Source organism: Manis pentadactyla, unplaced genomic scaffold (assembly GCF_030020395.1).
Source record: "Manis pentadactyla isolate mManPen7 unplaced genomic scaffold, mManPen7.hap1 scaffold_539, whole genome shotgun sequence".
NCBI classification, from domain to species: Eukaryota; Metazoa; Chordata; class Mammalia; order Pholidota; family Manidae; genus Manis; species Manis pentadactyla.
In genome coordinates, this window is record NW_026644926.1 from 11478 (window position 1) to 29796 (window position 18319).

Genomic DNA, 18319 nt, shown 5'->3' on the forward strand with positions numbered 1-18319 from the left:
TGCTTGTGTCAAGTCACTGATGCTTGGCTGCACCGGTTATGACCAGAAAGGACTCTGACCTTTCCCAGAGATAGGAGGACATCTTCCTTCCCGGAGAGGCCCAGTGAGCACAGGACCCCTGGCAGAAACCAGTGGAGCTTGCTTCCAAGAACTGGCCTGTTTCCCAGCCAGCCCTGTAGCCATCCCCGAAGCCCTCCTGGACTCGCTCCTAGTGGTAACTCCTCACCTCCACACTCAGGCCCTAGGCTCCCATTTGAACGAAGCCTACATGTGTGAAGTGTCTGTATCAAGACAAGACGCTCCCTGCTACTTTTGACCTTTTCTGAGTCCATTTGAAAGAAAAATGTCACTTCTATCGCGAAAGGCAAGTAAACAACATGGCTAGTGAGAATCAGCTGACCGCTTGAGCCTCGTGCCCGGCAGGGCTGATGGGCGGGTTACAGAAGCGTGCCCAGGGACTCTCAAGGAGCTCCCTCGGTATAAGGTATGGTTAAAACATGTTTTTTTTTTCTTGAAGTCCGCCAGGCTCTGCCGACCAGACTGCTCTGGTGCTCTCAGGGAGGCCAAAATAGAGTAGGCATTACTGGTCCCACTTTGCAAGTGGGCAAACTTAAGTAAAGGAGGCCAAGCTACTGCGCCAGTGTTACGGTGTTGAGACCAGGCAAGGTCAGCAACCCAGAACAGCATCTAACTCTGACGCAAACCCTGCTGGAGGCGGGCAGTAAGGACGCCTCAGCGCTTGGTGCTCGCGAACCACAGGCGGGCTCCTAAGCTGGGAATCGTCCGGTTTCCAAGAGCACAGGCCCAGCCCCGCGGCTCCGCTGGCCTTGCGATTGGCTCCATGGGGCGGGGGCGGACCAGAGCGCCTACTCGACGTCATGGCGTCGGGCAACGAGTGCGGAGCTTCCGTTTGTCAGTGGCCGGGAGGCCGCTGCGTCGCGTCGTAGGTCTGAAGCCCGCTGTCGCCGTGTAGCCCTCGACCTCTCCCCGCTCCCTCTGGTGAGTTAGGGGTCGGGGGCGAGGAGGGCAGCGGAAGAGCGGCTCTTCGTGACGTCAAGCCCCTGGTTGCCTTGAAACTCCTGCTTCAGACCCCTTACCCTTCCCAGTCCAAAGCCCGGGGCTTTGGCCCACTCCCACGCTAGCCTGCGGCTCGCACTGCCCCTGCGGGCATGACGTTACGCGCGAGGCGAGGTCTTCTGACGTGAAACGTAACTGTCCACCATCTTTGTCCCTGGCAAGTGGGTTTTGCGCAGTGGCTTAGACCTGGAGGAATCGTGACGCGCAGGAAACCATTAGACCACCTCTCTGGCTGCGCCGTCAGGCAGCTGCCGCCCCGCCTTTGCCCTCGGTGAGTCCAAGACAGCTTACTTTGGGGTATGTCCCTCACTGGGGGAAAAGGGGAACCCCAGGTTGGGCGCAGGCACGCGCGGCAGAGGAGATCCTGGGAGCGTGACCGTTGAGGCCGGAGTGAGCCGGCGGGTATGACCGATGGGAGGAGGGGGTTTAGAGAAGGACTCCGCCGCTCTTCTGGGAAGAGGGGCTCCCCTGATGTGGTCGCTGGGAGTTGAGGGGCACCGGGGGGGAGATGTGTTCGAAGAGTCGCGGTGGGTTAGCAGGGCCAGAGACCAGGGGTGTGGCCGTTAGAAGCGAGAAGCCAAGGGGAGAACCTTCCTTGTTAACGTCTTGGCGTCGTTCACTGAGGTACTGGGAACGTGCCTAGCCAGCATGAGGGAAAAGGGGTTCCCCAGAGGTTGGTCGCTTGGTGGGCAATCTGCGCCCGTCTCCCGTAGTTAAAGGTTAAGGGACTCCTCTTTCCCATCTGGTAATGGAGGAACATATCTGTAGAATCTTGAACACCCAGGGAAAGAAGACGAATTCCTGACATTTGGGGGAAGGGAAGAGAAACCTCCAAAACTGACCTGATGTGAGAGAGTGGGAAGTGAGGGGGGTTCCATTTCAGACTTGGATTTTTTTTTTCTGGATTTATCAGGAATGATCTAGTTTGAGAAAGGCTGTAGATTAAGCCAGAGGTAAAGAAACTGGAACTTCCTGTTTCGTATTCTTTGAATGCAAAGAATTTATTCATGCTGTTTTCAGAGCTGTCTTCTTTGTGAGGGGCAGGCTTTAAGTGTACTCACTTGGCTGCTTCATTATCCAGCGTAAATAGTGTTGATGCCTCATTAAACTTGGATTTTATAAAGCAGTATTTGTTTGTTTGTTTGTTTTTATTAAGGTAACATTGATATACACTCTTAGGAAGGTTTCACAAGAAAAAACAATGTGGTTACTACATTCACCCTTATTATCGAGTCCCCCCACCCCCTTACGCCATTGCAGTCACTGTCCATCAGTGTAGTAAGATGCCACAGAGTCCCTACTTGTATTCTCTGTGCTAAACTGTGTTCCCCGTGACCCCACACACACCAGGTGCACTAATCATAATACCCCTCAGTCCCCTTCTCCCTCCCTCCCCTTTGGTAACCACTAGTCCCTTTGTGGAGTCTGTCTGCTTAAAGCAGTGTTTTTTAAATGCCAAACACTGTCCTGATAATCACTGTGGTTTAAAAGAAAAACGCAGGTAGTAAGTTTAGAAAAGGCAGAATGACAAAAAAGGTGGTCTGAATGAGAAAAAATTTAAATCATTAGTTACTTTCCTGGTATACCTCAATTGCTTAGCCTCAGGGTACATTTATAAAGTAATAATAGAGAGCAGTGGATGAAGGAGATGCAGCTGTACAGCAAAACGTGTAACACATTCCAGTGATGACAAAGCGTGGCAGTAAAGTGAGAACTATTCGCAGGTATTTGAACAGTTTAAACTCCCAAGGAAGCAGAGAGGATAGTGTGTTCCAACTGCCTCACTGAAAGTTGGATGGTGAAAATTAATAGAAACCTAACATTCTGTGAACTAAGAGACTGAAGAAAGTCCAGTTCTTCCAGTTTTTTTTTTTTGAACATCCACATTTTAATGTGTACTATTGTAGGCACTGGTTTGAACCAAGCTGAACATGTAATGAATTGAGTAGGGTATGTTCCTTTTCCTTCCTTCTTTGCTAACTTTCAGGCTTAAGTTTTCCAAAGTTTAGTGGTATTTCAGTTAAGAATTGGATGTAAAACTTTTAAGCTTTGCTCTTTTTTCCTTACTGTGTAATATTAACAAATTGCTTTGGAGTCTGTCATGTTTAAATGGAAATCAGTTATAATTTCTTATGAGCTAAATGATAACTGAAGATACTTTTGTTTTTGCAGCATTATCGAAATAGCTGATTACCGCCTGTCACCCTTGTAATAGAAGTTTGCTGGAATGACCTTTCCGCTTTATACTTTACTCTGGCCAGTTTTTCACTATGAGCACCAGGCTGTAAATTCCATCTGTGTGTAAAAAGGGGTTTAGTGGCCTCACCAACTCTAATTTAGTTGTAATTTCCCAGAGACCTATTTTAAATTAAGACCTTATTAATTTTTTTCTGGCCTTATTTTCTTTAGGAGAACTGGAAGGAGGGAGTATAGGAAGAGAAGAGACTTTCACAAGCTGTATTTGGTAGAAAGTAGGTTGTGTTAAATCTAGATACATAATCTGTATAGGGAGGAGGCCTTCTCTCAACTGTATTCCAAAGTTTTTCAAAAATATATAGATAATATAACTTTTATATGAAATTCATGTAACATAAAATCAACTGTTTTGAAGTGAACAGTTCAGTGGCATTTGCAACTGCCACCTCTTCTCATTCGTTTTTGTTTAGACTTTCAGGGAGTTTCTTTTGGGCTTAAGACAGGAACTAACTTGATAAAGTCATTATGGGTAAGCTCTGTACTATTACTGTGTTACAACAGCGTGAGCTCAGAGAGTATGTTTCTCCCTTTAAGAGCTGGGATTCTTAATGTAGGATCTAAGATTGCTTGATAACCTGCTCTTGCTGAAATTTTGTGGGTGGCACATTATTCTCTTGTTAAGAGCACTGTGCTCACAGTGTGAATAGGACAGAATACATTCCTTGACAGTGAAATTTGGTAGGGGAGGTAGTGAAATGTGTGGGTCGCTAATAAAGGTAGGATTTAAGACTAGGTTAATTTAGTGTTTAACAGATTGTGGTGAAAACTGTTAAGAATTTAATGTGTGTGTATGAGAGCTTTGGAATACAGAAGAATTTCTTGTGCCTTCCAAAGAAACTGGGTGAAAAATTCCAGAGTTTTGGTTTTAAGTCTTCAGCAGCTTCTAAATGTTGATGATCCCATGGGCCTTAGAATAGCATAGTAACATCTTGGACAGACTGTAACAGCCTAGAGTCCAGGTGGGCTCAGTAATCATTTCTGGATACTTATTAGGTAACCAGATTTATTCCAGGTCTCTTATGTGAAGGGCTCCTTTCCTCAGTTTGCTCACTTCACATTTAGTTTACATTGTGAATTGATTAAATTATACCATTCTTTGAATTTTTGCTGGAAAGGCATTATGATAAAGTATTGCATAAGGCAAACCTGGTACAGATTTTTAGTTATGACAAATACTGTGAAAACAAATTTTTGCATTCTATAATATTTGTGAATTCTAGCTCACTTCTTTTTACAAGGTAATTCAGTGAAATTCTGGTTCAACCAAAACATTCTTATATAAGAACCAAGACTGTAAATAGCAAGCAGCTGCTTGAAGAGATAGCCTATGAGTCTAATTTCCCTTAGAGTGTCCACGTAACACATTTAGAGATCAGATTTGAGCCAGGCTTTTTTCATGATTTCATGTTTATCTGGCTCTTTTTCCTTAATTACACTGATTTCTTTAGTGCTTAGGTCTTTTCTCTCAGATCCATATTTACTGTTGTTTGCCAAATGTGTTATCACTCAAGTTTGCCAGATGTCACTCGTTTTTGACTGAACAGTACCGAGCAGGTGCCAGGGTATCTGTCCTAAATTTGGTAGTAAGTATTGGTAGTGATTGTGATAAGGAGCACGATACTCATTTTTGAGTACAGAAGGAATGTTATTAAAAGAAAATTTTAATGTATTTAGAGAAATCAAGTACATTGGACAAAGTCTTGGAGTTTTTCAAATGAGAAAACATTGTGTCATTGTTTAGGAAGAAATGTGACCAGTTGCTACTGTTTTTGTTTTACTGGTAGAGCCATGTGTCCCTTGGATTAATTCTCCTGGGAAATGGAACAGCAGAATTAACCTTGAGTCTGGGACTCATGTTCTTTTAAGTTTTAGCACCAGTTCTGATTCTCTTTTGTTATAAATATGACAGAAAAACAGTCACATTTTTTTTTGCCCTGTTTTTAAGTGTAAACTGATATTTATTCTTTGGGAATAGTGTTAGGCTAAGTGTAGGTTGTTGCAAATAAGAAAACCATGATTAAAAAAAGAATTCATGTGTAAAGCATGTTTACCTCTCTAAAATGCTTTTGGGGGAAGAATACTGTCCTATTAATTTAGGCTTTTTTTCTGAAAGAGCTTCCTTTCATTGAAAGTTGCCTGTAATGATGAGTAGGGTAGCAGAACTGTTTTCTCTTTAGACCTTATACTGCTTCAGAATACATGTTTTGGAATGACTCCATTTTGAGGCAGAAAGTAAGTCATATTTTCCTGAATGGAAAACAATGGGGAGATCTTTCAAAACAGCTTTTCCCTATCTTAAATATTTGAGTCACTAACTGAAGGTGTATTTACAAAAAGGTCTAGTTTTAGGTCTTTTAAGCTTTGGGTAGAAAACTGTGGATAAAATCACAAAGCCATAATAGGTTCAGATTATCGCTCCATTCTATTTGGCCTTTGCCCCAATTAGCTCCTTGAGGCAAGAGTTAAGTTCTTTTATCTTTGCATCTATTGAATCACGAGTAATGGTGATAAGAAGATACCCATTTTTGAATACCGAAGTTCTTACAAATGTCCTTAAAATTAATCAAATGCCTTGCTGGACATAAATAACTTGGATAAAGGAATTCTTTTTTCTTGCTCTAGGTGCACATTAAAGATCCAAAACCATGACAGATTCCAAGTACTTCACAACAAATAAGAAAGGTAAGTATACAAACCTGATCAAAGAACTTTTGAGTTCTCTTGAGATTCTTCAAAAGTTGTGGTATAAGATTGCCACGAGTGGAAAGTTCTTGACGTCTTCAGATAAGTAGACATCCACAGTCTCATTGAGGACCTTCTGCTTCTACAGAAAAGTATATTTGAGTAAATTCCTGAAGTATAGGTTTCTAAAGATAAGACTGTGCTGTACATCATTTTGACTTAAAGGTCATGTTTTAGTGAAAGGAAGGGCTCCAACACGGATCCGTTGAAAATTGATAGATCTGAGAAGAAAAGAGTAAGCAGCATGTTTCTTTTCTTTTCATTTTTTTACTTGGAAATAAACATTTTATAAGAAATATGATTAAAGCAGTATAGATATATAAAAAATAAAAATGAAAGTTCTTTTTCCCCTCCTTGTACCTGAGGGGAACTAGGTGTGTATACTCAGTCTTTTTCTGTGCATATAAATGCATATATTAATACTTACAGTTTAAACATTTTTCTGTCTTTAACAAAAAAGGGGCCATGCAAAACTACATAGAAATGTGATGTTTTTACATCTTTCCATACAGATCCACCTCATTTTTGGGCTTTGTTTAATATATTCTTTGTAGTTAAAATAGGGAACCATTTGAGTCAATTCCATGATTTTAAAGTCAGGCTGTTGATTAATAAATTTGAATTTATTAGCTCGTCCATCTTTGTAGTGAGAAATAACATTTGTTTTTACATATGACTGTGGGGCTAGAAAGTAAGCGTTCTTAGGAAAAGTCCAAATCCCTCATCTTTTGTAAAATTGTTCCTAAATAACAAAGTTCATTTCTAGTGCTATGTACATGGCCCTCCCATCAAAAGCAGGCCAGTTTAGCCCTTCTCAGGCTGTTGTGCGCCTCAGCTGAGCTGAGCTTACTCCTCAGGATCAGAATTCTGTGTTATTGTATTCAGTCATCCTTATAGTTACTGAAGTATTCTGGGCATGGTACCAACTAGCATTCCTCTTATTCTCCAACAGCTTACCTTCTCAGATGTACCTTTTCTCCTCTCCCCCAGGGGCTGAAATATGACTGCTTTTCTGCCCCAGAATTTATCTTTTTTGTTATTCCATGTAATGTTTACTGGCCTCAGCCTCCTGACTGTTGTGAGATTGAACTGAGTTTGGTCTTTCGTCTTGAACACTTTGCAGAGCCTTTCTACGTTGATTTATTAATTCCATTCATTTATTCGGTAAATGTTTATTGAGTGCCTACTATGTGTGAGTCAGATTTTCTCAGCACTGTAAAATATATAGAGTTACTATTAAATGCCCTAATTTCTTTCAAGTTAGAGTATACCAAATGCCTAGATCTTGTTTTCTAAATATCATTTCCCACTAAAAGGAGTCATGATTCTTTGGAGAAAGGGCTGATTCCAGGGCAGGGTCAAGGCAGAGTACTAGGTGAACATAACATCTTGTACCAGAAAGGGGGGGAGCGCTGAAAAAACAATGGGACATGTCAAGGAGCGATGTGGTTTGAAGGGGCTCCCACTGGCCAAATTTGAGATGGTTTAATCATATAAAAAAGAGATCACGGTGAACTCTAACTCATTGAATAATATATATGTATATACACATAAATCATCATCATAACTAATTCAGGCAGGAGTCACTGATGAATGCTAAACCAACTAGCGGGTGAAAGTTTTTGAGGAAGGGATATTTAAATAGTCTCCAAGTTACCTTTTCACAGATTATTTACTAATTATAAAGGAAAAAATAGTAACTTCACAGTGTCAAAACTTGGCATTTACCACCTTAAGTATTCCATGCTACCATCACCAGTAGATAAATTAACATTTGTCTCTTGATGTCGTGCACTGAGAACACACCATCACTTAAGAATTTGCTGCCAAGATGCTTAACCTCAGTGTAATCGTGAGGGAATACCTGTGACAAACCCAAACTGAGGGCGTTCTATAAAATAACTAGCCTGTACTTAAAAGAAAATACTATCATGAAACACAAAGGCTGAGGAACTGTTGCCCATTAAAGAAGACTAAAGAGATATGACAGTAAATGTATTGTATGATCCTGGGCACAGCAGGGTAGGGGTAAAATTGCTATAAAGGACATTATCAAGACCTTTGAATAAAGTCTAAAGATAGATGATGGTGACATATCAATTGTAAACTTCCTGATTTTGATCATTATATTTTGGTTATGTAAGATAATTGTTCTTACGAGTTATACACTGACATATTTAGAGCTAAAGGACATGATGGCTGCAGCATACTGTTAAATGATTCAGGGAATAAATATGTAAATCTAAAATATGGTAAAGCAAATGTGGCGCCAGCATTAACAATTGGGGAATTTTGCAACTTCCCTTTAAGATTGAAATGATTTAACAGGCACATGAAAAGATGTTCCACATCACTAATTATCACGGAAATGTAAATTAAAATCATAATGAGATATCACCTCACCCCAGTTAGGATGGCCACCATAGAAAAGACTAGGAACAACAAATGCTGGCCAGGATGTGGAGAAAGGGGAACCCTCCTACACTGCTGGTGGGAATGTAAACTAGTTCAACCATTGTGGAAAGCAGTATGGAGGTTCCTCAAAAAACTAAAAATAGAAATACCATTTGACCCAGGAATTCCACTCCTAGGAATTTACCCTAAGAATGCACAATCCCATTTGGAAAGAAATATGCACCCCTATGTTTATCACAGCATTATTTACAATAGCCAAGAAATGGAAGGAACCTAAGTGTCCCATCAGTAGATGAATGGGTAAAGAACAGGCGGTACATACACACAATGGAATATTATTCAGCCATAAAGAGAAAACAAATCCTACCATTTGCAACAACATGGATGAAGCTGGAGGTATTATGCTCAGTGAAATAAGCCAGGTGGAGAAAGACAAGTACCAAATGATTTCACTCATTTGTGGAGCATAAGAACAAAGCAAAAACTGAAGGAACAAAACGGCAGCAGACTCACAGAATCCAAGAATGGACTAACAGTTACTAAAGGGAAAGGGACTGGGGAGGGTGAGTGGGAAGGGAGGGAGAAGGGGAATAAGGGGCATTATAATTAGCACACATAATATATGTGTGGGGGGCACGGAGAAGGTAGTATAGCACAGAGAAGACAAGTAGTGACTCTATAGCATCGTACTATGCTGATGGACAATGACTGTAAATGGGGTATGTGGTGGGGACTTGATAATGGGGGGAATCTAGTAACCACAGTGTTGCTCATGTGATTGAATATTAATGATACTAAAAAAAAATACTGTTAAAAAAAAGTTTGAAATTATTTAAAAAGAAAAGAAAAATAGGTCATACTATAGTTGCCTGGAGTGAACAAGGAGCTCCAGAACATTTTCTAGAAAACACAAATATGTCAGTCCTATTCTGTCATTTGGAGGTATGTAAGGGTACATTACAGAAACCTCCACAGTGAGTTGTTGAAGTGTATCAGCTGCTAGTGGCTTTCAACCTTGCCTGCACCTTAATGTCGCCTAGGAAGTTTAAAACAATACTGGTGAGCCCCCAGAAATCCTGATTTCATTGGTCTGTGATGTGGCCCAGTCGTGGGGGATTTTTAAAATCTCCCCACGTTTTTCTAATTTGTAACCAAGATTGAGAACCATTGCTAGCTGCTAACCATGTTTGGTAGATTTTTATAGGGGGAGGAGTAGGGGTAAAAGATAGGAATTTAATGGTATGTACAAGATAGATGTCTGACTTAGTGGCCCTCCTTGGCTCCACCCAGCTTATTCCCTATTTTTATTAATTATATCTCCCCAAAACCATCAGTCCCTTGTCACTCATTTTCAGCTTTTTTCAGAATCTCTTATTCTGAAATGTGTTTATTTATTCTGTTAATGACCAAGCTATTCTATAATGACATGAAAGGTTTAATTTTAAAACTCACCTAACTTCTCAAACCTTCCTTCTCTTGCAGTGGATCCTGGTAACCTTTTTTAATTCAGGGATTTGTTTAAGTTTAAGACTTACAGATTGAATCATACCTGGGTGAACCACCACATTTAGAAAAAAATGGATAGACCGAGTTCCCTTTACTTCCTACATCGCCCACCAGAACTGCCACTGGAACATACTCTTTAAGTTATGCTGTTGGAATAGTTTCAGTTACATCCTGTTTTGATTCTTTAAGTCCTGCTGCTAGTCCCAGTGCAGACTTTCTGAAACCCTGCTGCTTGTCCTTTACAGTTCCCGAAAGTAAATGATGGGAACCCAGAGAGCTGGATTTGGCAGCAGAGGACTTGGTGAAGAGACAGCTGACTCTTAAAAGGTCTAGCTTTTCTGGTTCAGCTGTTTTTGCAGCTGTCCATTAAATCAGTGATTTTTGTAACATTGATTTGGTTGTCCTGTTGGCCATGGCTATTTGTGTAATAAATCTTTTTAGTGCTCAACTTGTATGTTTCTTGCCAGTTTCATCCTTCCCATTTAGAGGCTTTAGCAGATCACATAGTTTGCCGCCCCCACTATTTCTAACTGGTGAATGAGGTCTGGTTAAAATGAACATCAAGAGCAGCCGTAAAGGTGGAGGGAAATGAGGCAGTTATTGTAGCAGAGTTTAAGCATACAGATGGAAGGTTGAACTGGGAGTAGTCTACTTTTTCATGGACTTAGTGGTGTATTTTCTTTCTTTTAAAAACAGCAAGGATTGTTACCTTCTCTTTTCTGGTTCAGCTTTCTGAAGATAGATGAGCCTGGGCCTTATAGTTCCCCTGGCCTTCACAGTGCAGGGCCCGAGGGTCACTCAGGTTGGACCTTTAGAAATGACTCTGGTTTGTACCATTCTTGAAACTTCAAGATTATAATTTCTGTTTGATTGATTGAATAGGATGAAGCCTTAAAACCCACTGGCTTCTAATTAGAGAGCAGTGATTCTCAATCCTAGTTGTGCATTAGAATCGCTTGGGGGAACTTAGAAAAATATGAACTTAAGAGTTCTCCTTGACATGCTGATTTATTTGGTCCAGAGTGGAGCCTGAGCATTGTTATTTTTAAATACTTCCCAGGTAATATTAGTGGGTGGCCAAGGTTGAGAACCTCTGGATTCAGCAGTCTGGAGAGACAGCTCGAAGGTAGCTCGCTCTGTCATTAACTCACTGTGACCTTTGAGCCTTGGCTCTTTATTTGTGAAGTTGAGAGTGGGTGAATGATATGATAACTGGAGTCTCTTCTGGCTTGAAGACAATGATTTGTGAACCCTTTCCTTGTCTGCGTGTATTGTTCTCCTAGGATCTTGCAGTTCTGATGGGAGGTGATCCCGCAGATGCCATTTTTTCCTCATGGTGTTAAGATTTCAGGAGATCTGTTTTCCCACTCCTGTGCCTCCTCAGATCTCGATTGTACCTTCCTCTTTGGCCATACCTTAAAAAACGGTATCCTCATCAGTGGGTCAGTTGATGTTCTAGGGACTTGACTTGTACCTATCCGATAACTGAAAAATTTTTATTTCAGTTACTGCCCTGCCTCTGGTCTGGTGTTGTTGTGTTACTTGTTATGTGGTACACTGTTCTGCTCTGGTTCTCCCGTTTGGGGACCTCACCCTTCTGTTTTCTTGTAGGAGAAATCTTTGAATTAAAGGCTGAACTCAACAATGAAAAGAAAGAAAAGAGGAAGGAGGCTGTGAAGAAAGTGATTGCTGCTATGACTGTGGGGAAGGATGTTAGGTAAGGGTGGTCACCCCTGCCGTTGGTCACTTCAGACCCATATCCTACTTTATGGCTTTTACTGCTTTTCTTTGACAACTGTTATAATCATAGACCCTATGAAAATGGATTTGTCCCACTGAAAACGTCATGAGGGAAATTACTTCTCTGTTAACTCATGGCTTAAGCTTTCTTGATCTTGTTTTGGCAGAATAAATAGTTTGATTTTGTTGCATACATGCAGCATAAAACCTGAGAGCTGGCACAGTTACAAACCTGTTCCTGAATTTTAGAAGATGATAAAAATATACTGGGAAGCAGAAACTCTTATGTTCTTTAATTGGCTCAAGTCAGTACCCTTAACTTTACAGCTCTACATTCAGTTGCTGAATTCAAGATGAAAACAAATGTTAACAAAATGCATTGGGTCTTTTTGGTTTTTTTATTTTCTTTCTTCCTTCCTTCCTTCCTCCCTTCCTTTCCTCCTTTTTCTCCCCTTCCTTCTTCTTTTTTTTTGTAGTTGATATATCAAGAGCATTTTGAATTAAGTAAGGATTATCTGTAGGCCTCTCAGGATTCCTAAGATTCTTCCAGCGAGTCCATGAGGTCATATCTATTCTTATAATAATAATACTTTGCTTTTTCACTGTGTTGCCATTTGTACCTCTGATGCCTTAGCATAAATCAAGGCAGTGATGCCAAACTATGACAGTAGTCAATGTATATTCTTCACCACTGTGTTTTTACAGGAAAAAGGCAGTTTCACTTAGGTCTGTCCTTCATGAAGCATTGAAACTTCTACTTTGCTAAACCTTGAATCTTGAGTACAGGTCTTACTAATAATCCATGTGGTGAAATAGGATATACTGAGTTAAATAAAATAAAATAATTAATTTGTTTTACTTTTTTAATGTCCTACCAGAAAATTTAGAAGTATGTCAGTCATTCAAAAATACGGTGTCCCCATTTCAAACAATTGTGCAAGGGCTTTTCTTTTTCAAGTCAGCCACCACACTTTGCTGTGCAGAAGTGCTTTATACGTAATTATTATATTTTATTTAACTCAGTATATCCAAAGTAGTATTATTTCAACATGAAGTCAATATTAAAAATTTATTAATGAACTCTTACATATTTTTCATGCCAACTCTTCAAAATCCAGTATATGTTTTATATAGACATCACATCACAGTTCAGACTAGCCACATTGCAAGCGCTCAGTAGCTCTATGTGACTAGTGGCTAACCTATTGGAAAGTTCAGGTTTCTAGCTTTATAGGTTGGTACTTAACAATTTTTACCACTAGAACTTTGACTGTTCTTTTTTCTTGTGTTGAAGTATAGTTGATATAGAAGATTACATTGGTTTCAATTATACAACACAATGATTCATCAGTTAAACCCATTATTAATTCCTCACCCCAAGTAGTGCGGTTACTATCTGTCAACACAGAAAGATGTTACAGAGCCATTGACTATATTCTCCATGCTGCACTACCATCCCTGTATATTATGATTGGAAGTTTGTGACCCTGTATACCATCCCCAACACCCGCCAGAAGCCCTCGCTCACCTACTCACACCACCCCTCCTCCCCTATGGTGTCTGCCAGAGCTTTGACTATTTTTTATCAAGATCTTGATCTTGTGGAGGTTGTTGGAATTCGTTTCTTTAGGATCTTACATTTACTATTAGCTCATGTTTCACATTTATTTACTGGTTTTACTGTTGTTTTCACATGAGCTATTTCCTATTACCCTAGGACATGGAAAGAATGGTAATTTTTGAAGAGTGTCAGTTAGTGTTTTAAATATCTACATGTGCATGAAACTACACTAGGTACATACAGGCAAGTTAAACATAGAGTTTGCCTTCCAGGTAAGAAGTCATTGGTTCATTGGAGGTAATGGTGGATTCTTTGACTTTGCAGTCCATCTTCATCTTTGTAAATAATTTATATTTCTGTATACTGTTTTTCTGCATGTACAGGAGTTATACTATATAAGCAGGTTTTCAGTCATTCTGTTAACTTTTCTGTAGAATGTACTGACATTTGCTTCTTCTTTCTCCTGTACTATTAGTAAGATATTTAGAAGAACTGAAAGTTTGTAAGGTACTTTGAAAAAGCCTTGGGGGACGATTAATTACTAACTTCGTGTAAAGGTAACGTTAACCATACTTAAAAAATACGGCTTGTAATTTAAAATCTGACACACTCAATCCTTCCATGCAAAAGGTGATTCTTTGTGTACGGAAATATAAATTTGTTTTCTTTGGCTTTATAGGTGAATGATAGACCAGGCAATGACTTGAACATGGAAAAAGTATAAATTCCTTTTCTTTTTGAGTGCACTCATTTTCATTTGTTTGAATGTGTAATGTTAAAAATAAATACATTCCACTAAAAGAGAATCAGGATGTATTAAAAAAATGACTGAGTCTAGTTGTGGGATTAGAAATACACAAAATGAGCCTGGATGGAATGTGCCTTGTTCTCTCAGAAAGCAAGGAAGCTATTGAAAACACAGATATATATCACAAGAACCCAGGAGTTAATAACTAAATAAGTTAAAATCAAGGATGGAAGAATATGAGTTTTAAAAAGCTTAACAACTGTAGTTCTTTGAAACTGCAATGAATTGATAGGAAGAATTTGAATTTTTGTATGTGATACTGTGATATTTTAAAAAATGATTCCTCAAGGTATGCCCAAAAATATTATGTATAAATGATAACAATGTCTAGGATTTGCTTAAAAATAATCCAGAGCAACCATATGGAGTAGGGACTGGGGGAGGGAAGAGTAGGTTGAGGCTATATATCAAATAAGATTGGTCATGGGTCAAAAGTTGTTGGTGACTGTGTGGAGAATATACATCAGGTTCACTCTACTACTCTTTCCTTTTGTTTGACAGTTTTTGTAAGTTAAAAAAAATTATTTTTAGAGACCTTCGTGGAACCAACACTGTAATTTCTTTAGTAATTTGTTTCTGTGATAATAATTATCATGTGGGGACACTTGTCCTTGCATCCAATCACTTTGTAAAATAAGGTCATTTCTTCATATTCGATCCAACAGCTTTAACACCAACATCTGTTGACTCCCTTCTTTTTTCTCTCTTCTCAGCTCTCTCTTTCCAGACGTAGTGAACTGTATGCAGACTGACAACCTGGAGCTAAAGAAGCTCGTGTATCTCTACTTAATGAACTATGCCAAGAGTCAGCCAGATATGGCTATCATGGCTGTTAACAGCTTTGTAAAGGTAACTTCTCCCCAAAGACTCAAGAGCAGTCTCTTCTACCTCAGCCTTTACAGAAGTGTTTCTTGATATAGTGCAAACAAGCAACCTCTGTTCCAAAAGAGGGCCTCCAGAGAAGTAGAGGCAGTGACTGGGAACATTCATATCTTAAGCACGTATATGCCTGCATTTGTCATCCAGTTAAATGGGGAGCCTTGTTAGTTGGGCTTGGTGCATCCTTGGAGATGGAGAAGAAAGCCAGGTGAAACCTGTTGTACCTTCCAAGGCTGACAGAGGTTGGGCTTACCATTGTAAGATCAGTAAACTGGGGCTTTAACTATTTTATCTTTGTAGAAATTATGCTTACAAGTCCAAAGTAGTGGAAAAACTGCAGGAGCTACTACTTTTGCTTCACATAAGGTGTTAAAATGTTTGATAAGGTTTTGTATTATGTGAGTTTTGAAATGTGTTCAAGGAGAGGACATAGTGTAGTATCTTCCTAAATACCCACCTTGGCAGTTTCAATAGTTACCAACCCACAGCTGGGCTTGTTTTAATTTATACTCCTCATAAATACTTTGTTGACCCCTACCCCTCTCCTCCTGGATAATTTTAAAGCAAACCCTGGAAGTTACAAGGATGAAAAATAAGTTCATCCTTACATTTATCATTATCAGAGTAAGATCTGTTTTCCTTCCTTCCTTCCTCCCTTCCCTTCCCTTTCCTTCCCTTCCCTCCCCTCCCCTCCCCTCCCCTCTCCTCCCCTCCCCTCCCCTCCCCTCCCCTCCTCTCCCATTTTGGTATCATTAATGTACAATTACATGACCAACATTATGATTACTAGAGTCCCCCTGTTATCAAGTCCCTTCCACATACGCCATTACAGTCACTGTCCATCGACATGGTAAGATGCTATAGAAGCACTACTTGTCTTCTCTGTGTTATACTGCCTTACCTGTGTACCCCCTCCCACATTATGTGGGCTAATCATAATGCCCCTTTTCCCCCCTTACCCCTCTCTTCCCACCCATCCATCCCAGTCCCTTTCCCTTTGGTAACTGTTAGTCCATTCTTGGATTCTGTGATTCTGCTGCTGTTTTCTTCCTTCAGTTTTTCTTTGTTCTTATACTCCACATATGAGTGAAATCATTTGGTACTTGTCTTTCTCCACCTGGCTTATTTCACTGACCCTAATACCCTCTAGGTCCATCCATGTTGTTGCAAATGGTAGGATTTGTTTTCTTATGGCTGAATAATATTCCATTGTGTATATGTACCACATCTTCTTTATCCATTCCTCTACTGATGGACACTTAGGTTGCTTCTGTTTCTTGGCTATTGTGAATAGTGCTGCAATAAACATAGGGGTGCATCTGTCCTTTTCAAGCTGGGCTTTTGTATTCTTACAGTAAATTCCTAGGAGTGGAATTCCTGCGTCAAATGGTATTTCCATTTTGAGCTCTTTGAGGAACCTCCATATTGCTTTCCATAGTGGTTGAACTAATTTACATTCCCACCAGCAGTATAGGAGGGTTCCCCTTTCTCTACAACCTCGCCAGCATTTGTTGTTTGTCTTTTGCATGGTGGCGATCCTTACTGGTGTGAGGTGATATCTCATTGTGGTTTTAATTTGCATTTCTCTGATGACTAGCAATGTGGAGCATCTTTTCATATGTCTTTTGGCCATCTGCATTTCTTCTTTGTATAACTGTCTATTCAGCTCCTCTGCCCGTTTTTTAATTGGATTGTTTACTTTTTGTTTGTTGAGTTGCATGAGCTCTTTGTATATTTTGGATATCAACCCTTTATCGAATCTGTCATTTATGAATATATTGTCCCATACTGTAGGATGCCTTTTTGTTCTACTGATGGTGTCCTTTGTTGTACAGAGGCTTTTCAGCTTGATATAGTCCCAACTGTTCATTTTTGCTTTCGTTTCCCTTGCCCGGGGAGATATGTTCCTGAAGAAGTTGCTCATGTTTATGTCCAAACGATTTTTGCCTATGTTTTTTTCTAAGAGTGTTATGGTTTCATGACTGACATTCAGGTCTTTGATCCATTTCGAATTTACTTTTGTGTATGGGGTTCGACAGTGATCCAGTTTCGTTTTCTTACATGTAGCTGTCCAGTTTTGACAGCACCATGTGTTGAAGAGACTGTCATTTCCCCACTGTATGTCCATGGCTCCTTTATCGAATATTAATTGACCATATATGTTTGGGTTAATGTTTGGAGTCTCTATTTTGTTCCACTGGTCTGTGTCTCTGTGCTTGTGCCAGTACCAAATTGTCTTGATTACTGTGGCTTTGTAGTAGAACTTGACATTGGGGAGCGAGATCCCCCCCCACTTTATTCTTCCATCTCAGGATTGCTTTGGCTATTTGTGGTGTTTGGCGTTTCTATATGAATATCTGAACTATTCCAGTTCGAATGTTGTTGGTAATTTGATAGGGATTGCATCGAATCTGTGTATTGCTTTGTGTAGGATTGCCATTTTGACGATACTAATTCTTCCTTTCCAAGAGCATGGGATGAGATTCCATTTGTTAGTGTCCTCTTTAATTTCTCTTAAGAGCATCTTACAGTTTTCAGGGTATAGATCTTTCACTTCCTTGGTTAGGTTTATTCCTAGGTATTTTATTCTTTTTGATGGTATTGTGAATGGAATTGTTTTCCTGATTTCTGTATTAGTTCATTGTTAGTGTATAGGAGAGCCACAAATTTCTGTGTATTAATTTTGTATCCTGTAACTTTGTTGAATTCGATATTAGTTCTAGTAGTTTTAGAGTGGAGTCTTTAGGGTTTTTTATGTTTAATATCATGTCATCTGCAAATAGTGACACTCTGATTTCTTAATCAATCTGGATTCCTTGTATTTCTTTGTTTTGTCTAATTGCAGTGGCTAGGACCTCCAGTATTATGTTGAATAACAGTGGGGCGAGTGGACATCCATGTCTTGTTCCCAATCTCAGAGGAAAAGATTTTAACTTCTCGCTGTTTAGTATGATGTTGGCTGTGGGTTTATCATATATTGCCTTTATTATGTTGAGATACTTGCCCTCTATACCCATTTTGTTGAGAGTTTTTGTCATGAATGGATGTTGAATTTGCTGAATGCTTTTTCAGCATCTATGGAGATGATCATGTGGTTTTTGTCCTTCTTTTTGTTTATTTGGTGGATGATGTTGATCGATTTTCAAATCTTGTACCATCCTTGCATCCCTGAGATGTATTCCACTTGATCATGATGGATGATCTTTTTGATGTATTTTTGAATTCGGTTTGCTATTATTTTGTTGAGTATTTTTGCATCTGTGTTCGTCAGGGATATTAGTCTGTAATTTTCTTTTTTTGTGGTGTCTTTGTTTGGTTTGGTATTAGAGTGATGT

The 18319-nt window shown here is 39.8% G+C and overlaps 1 protein-coding gene across 4 annotated transcripts in view; it reads left to right on the forward strand.

The window, feature by feature from the left end:
• Positions 1-915: 915 nt before the first annotated feature.
• Positions 916-18319, forward strand: part of LOC118914675 (AP-2 complex subunit beta-like) — a 39093-nt gene continuing 21689 nt past the window's right edge. Inside the window, exons 1-4 of one of the 4 annotated variants that reach the window (XM_057496805.1) lie at positions 916-999; positions 5956-6015; positions 11608-11713; positions 14819-14954. In XM_057496805.1, coding sequence (XP_057352788.1) covers positions 5979-6015; positions 11608-11713; positions 14819-14954 — 279 coding nt within the window. In that variant the 5' untranslated portion in view covers positions 916-999; positions 5956-5978. Of the gene's footprint in view, positions 1000-1025; positions 1349-5955; positions 6016-11607; positions 11714-14816; positions 14955-18319 lie in introns of those variants that run through there. The other 3 variants (XM_057496804.1, XM_057496806.1, XM_057496807.1) reach the window with 3 other exon arrangements.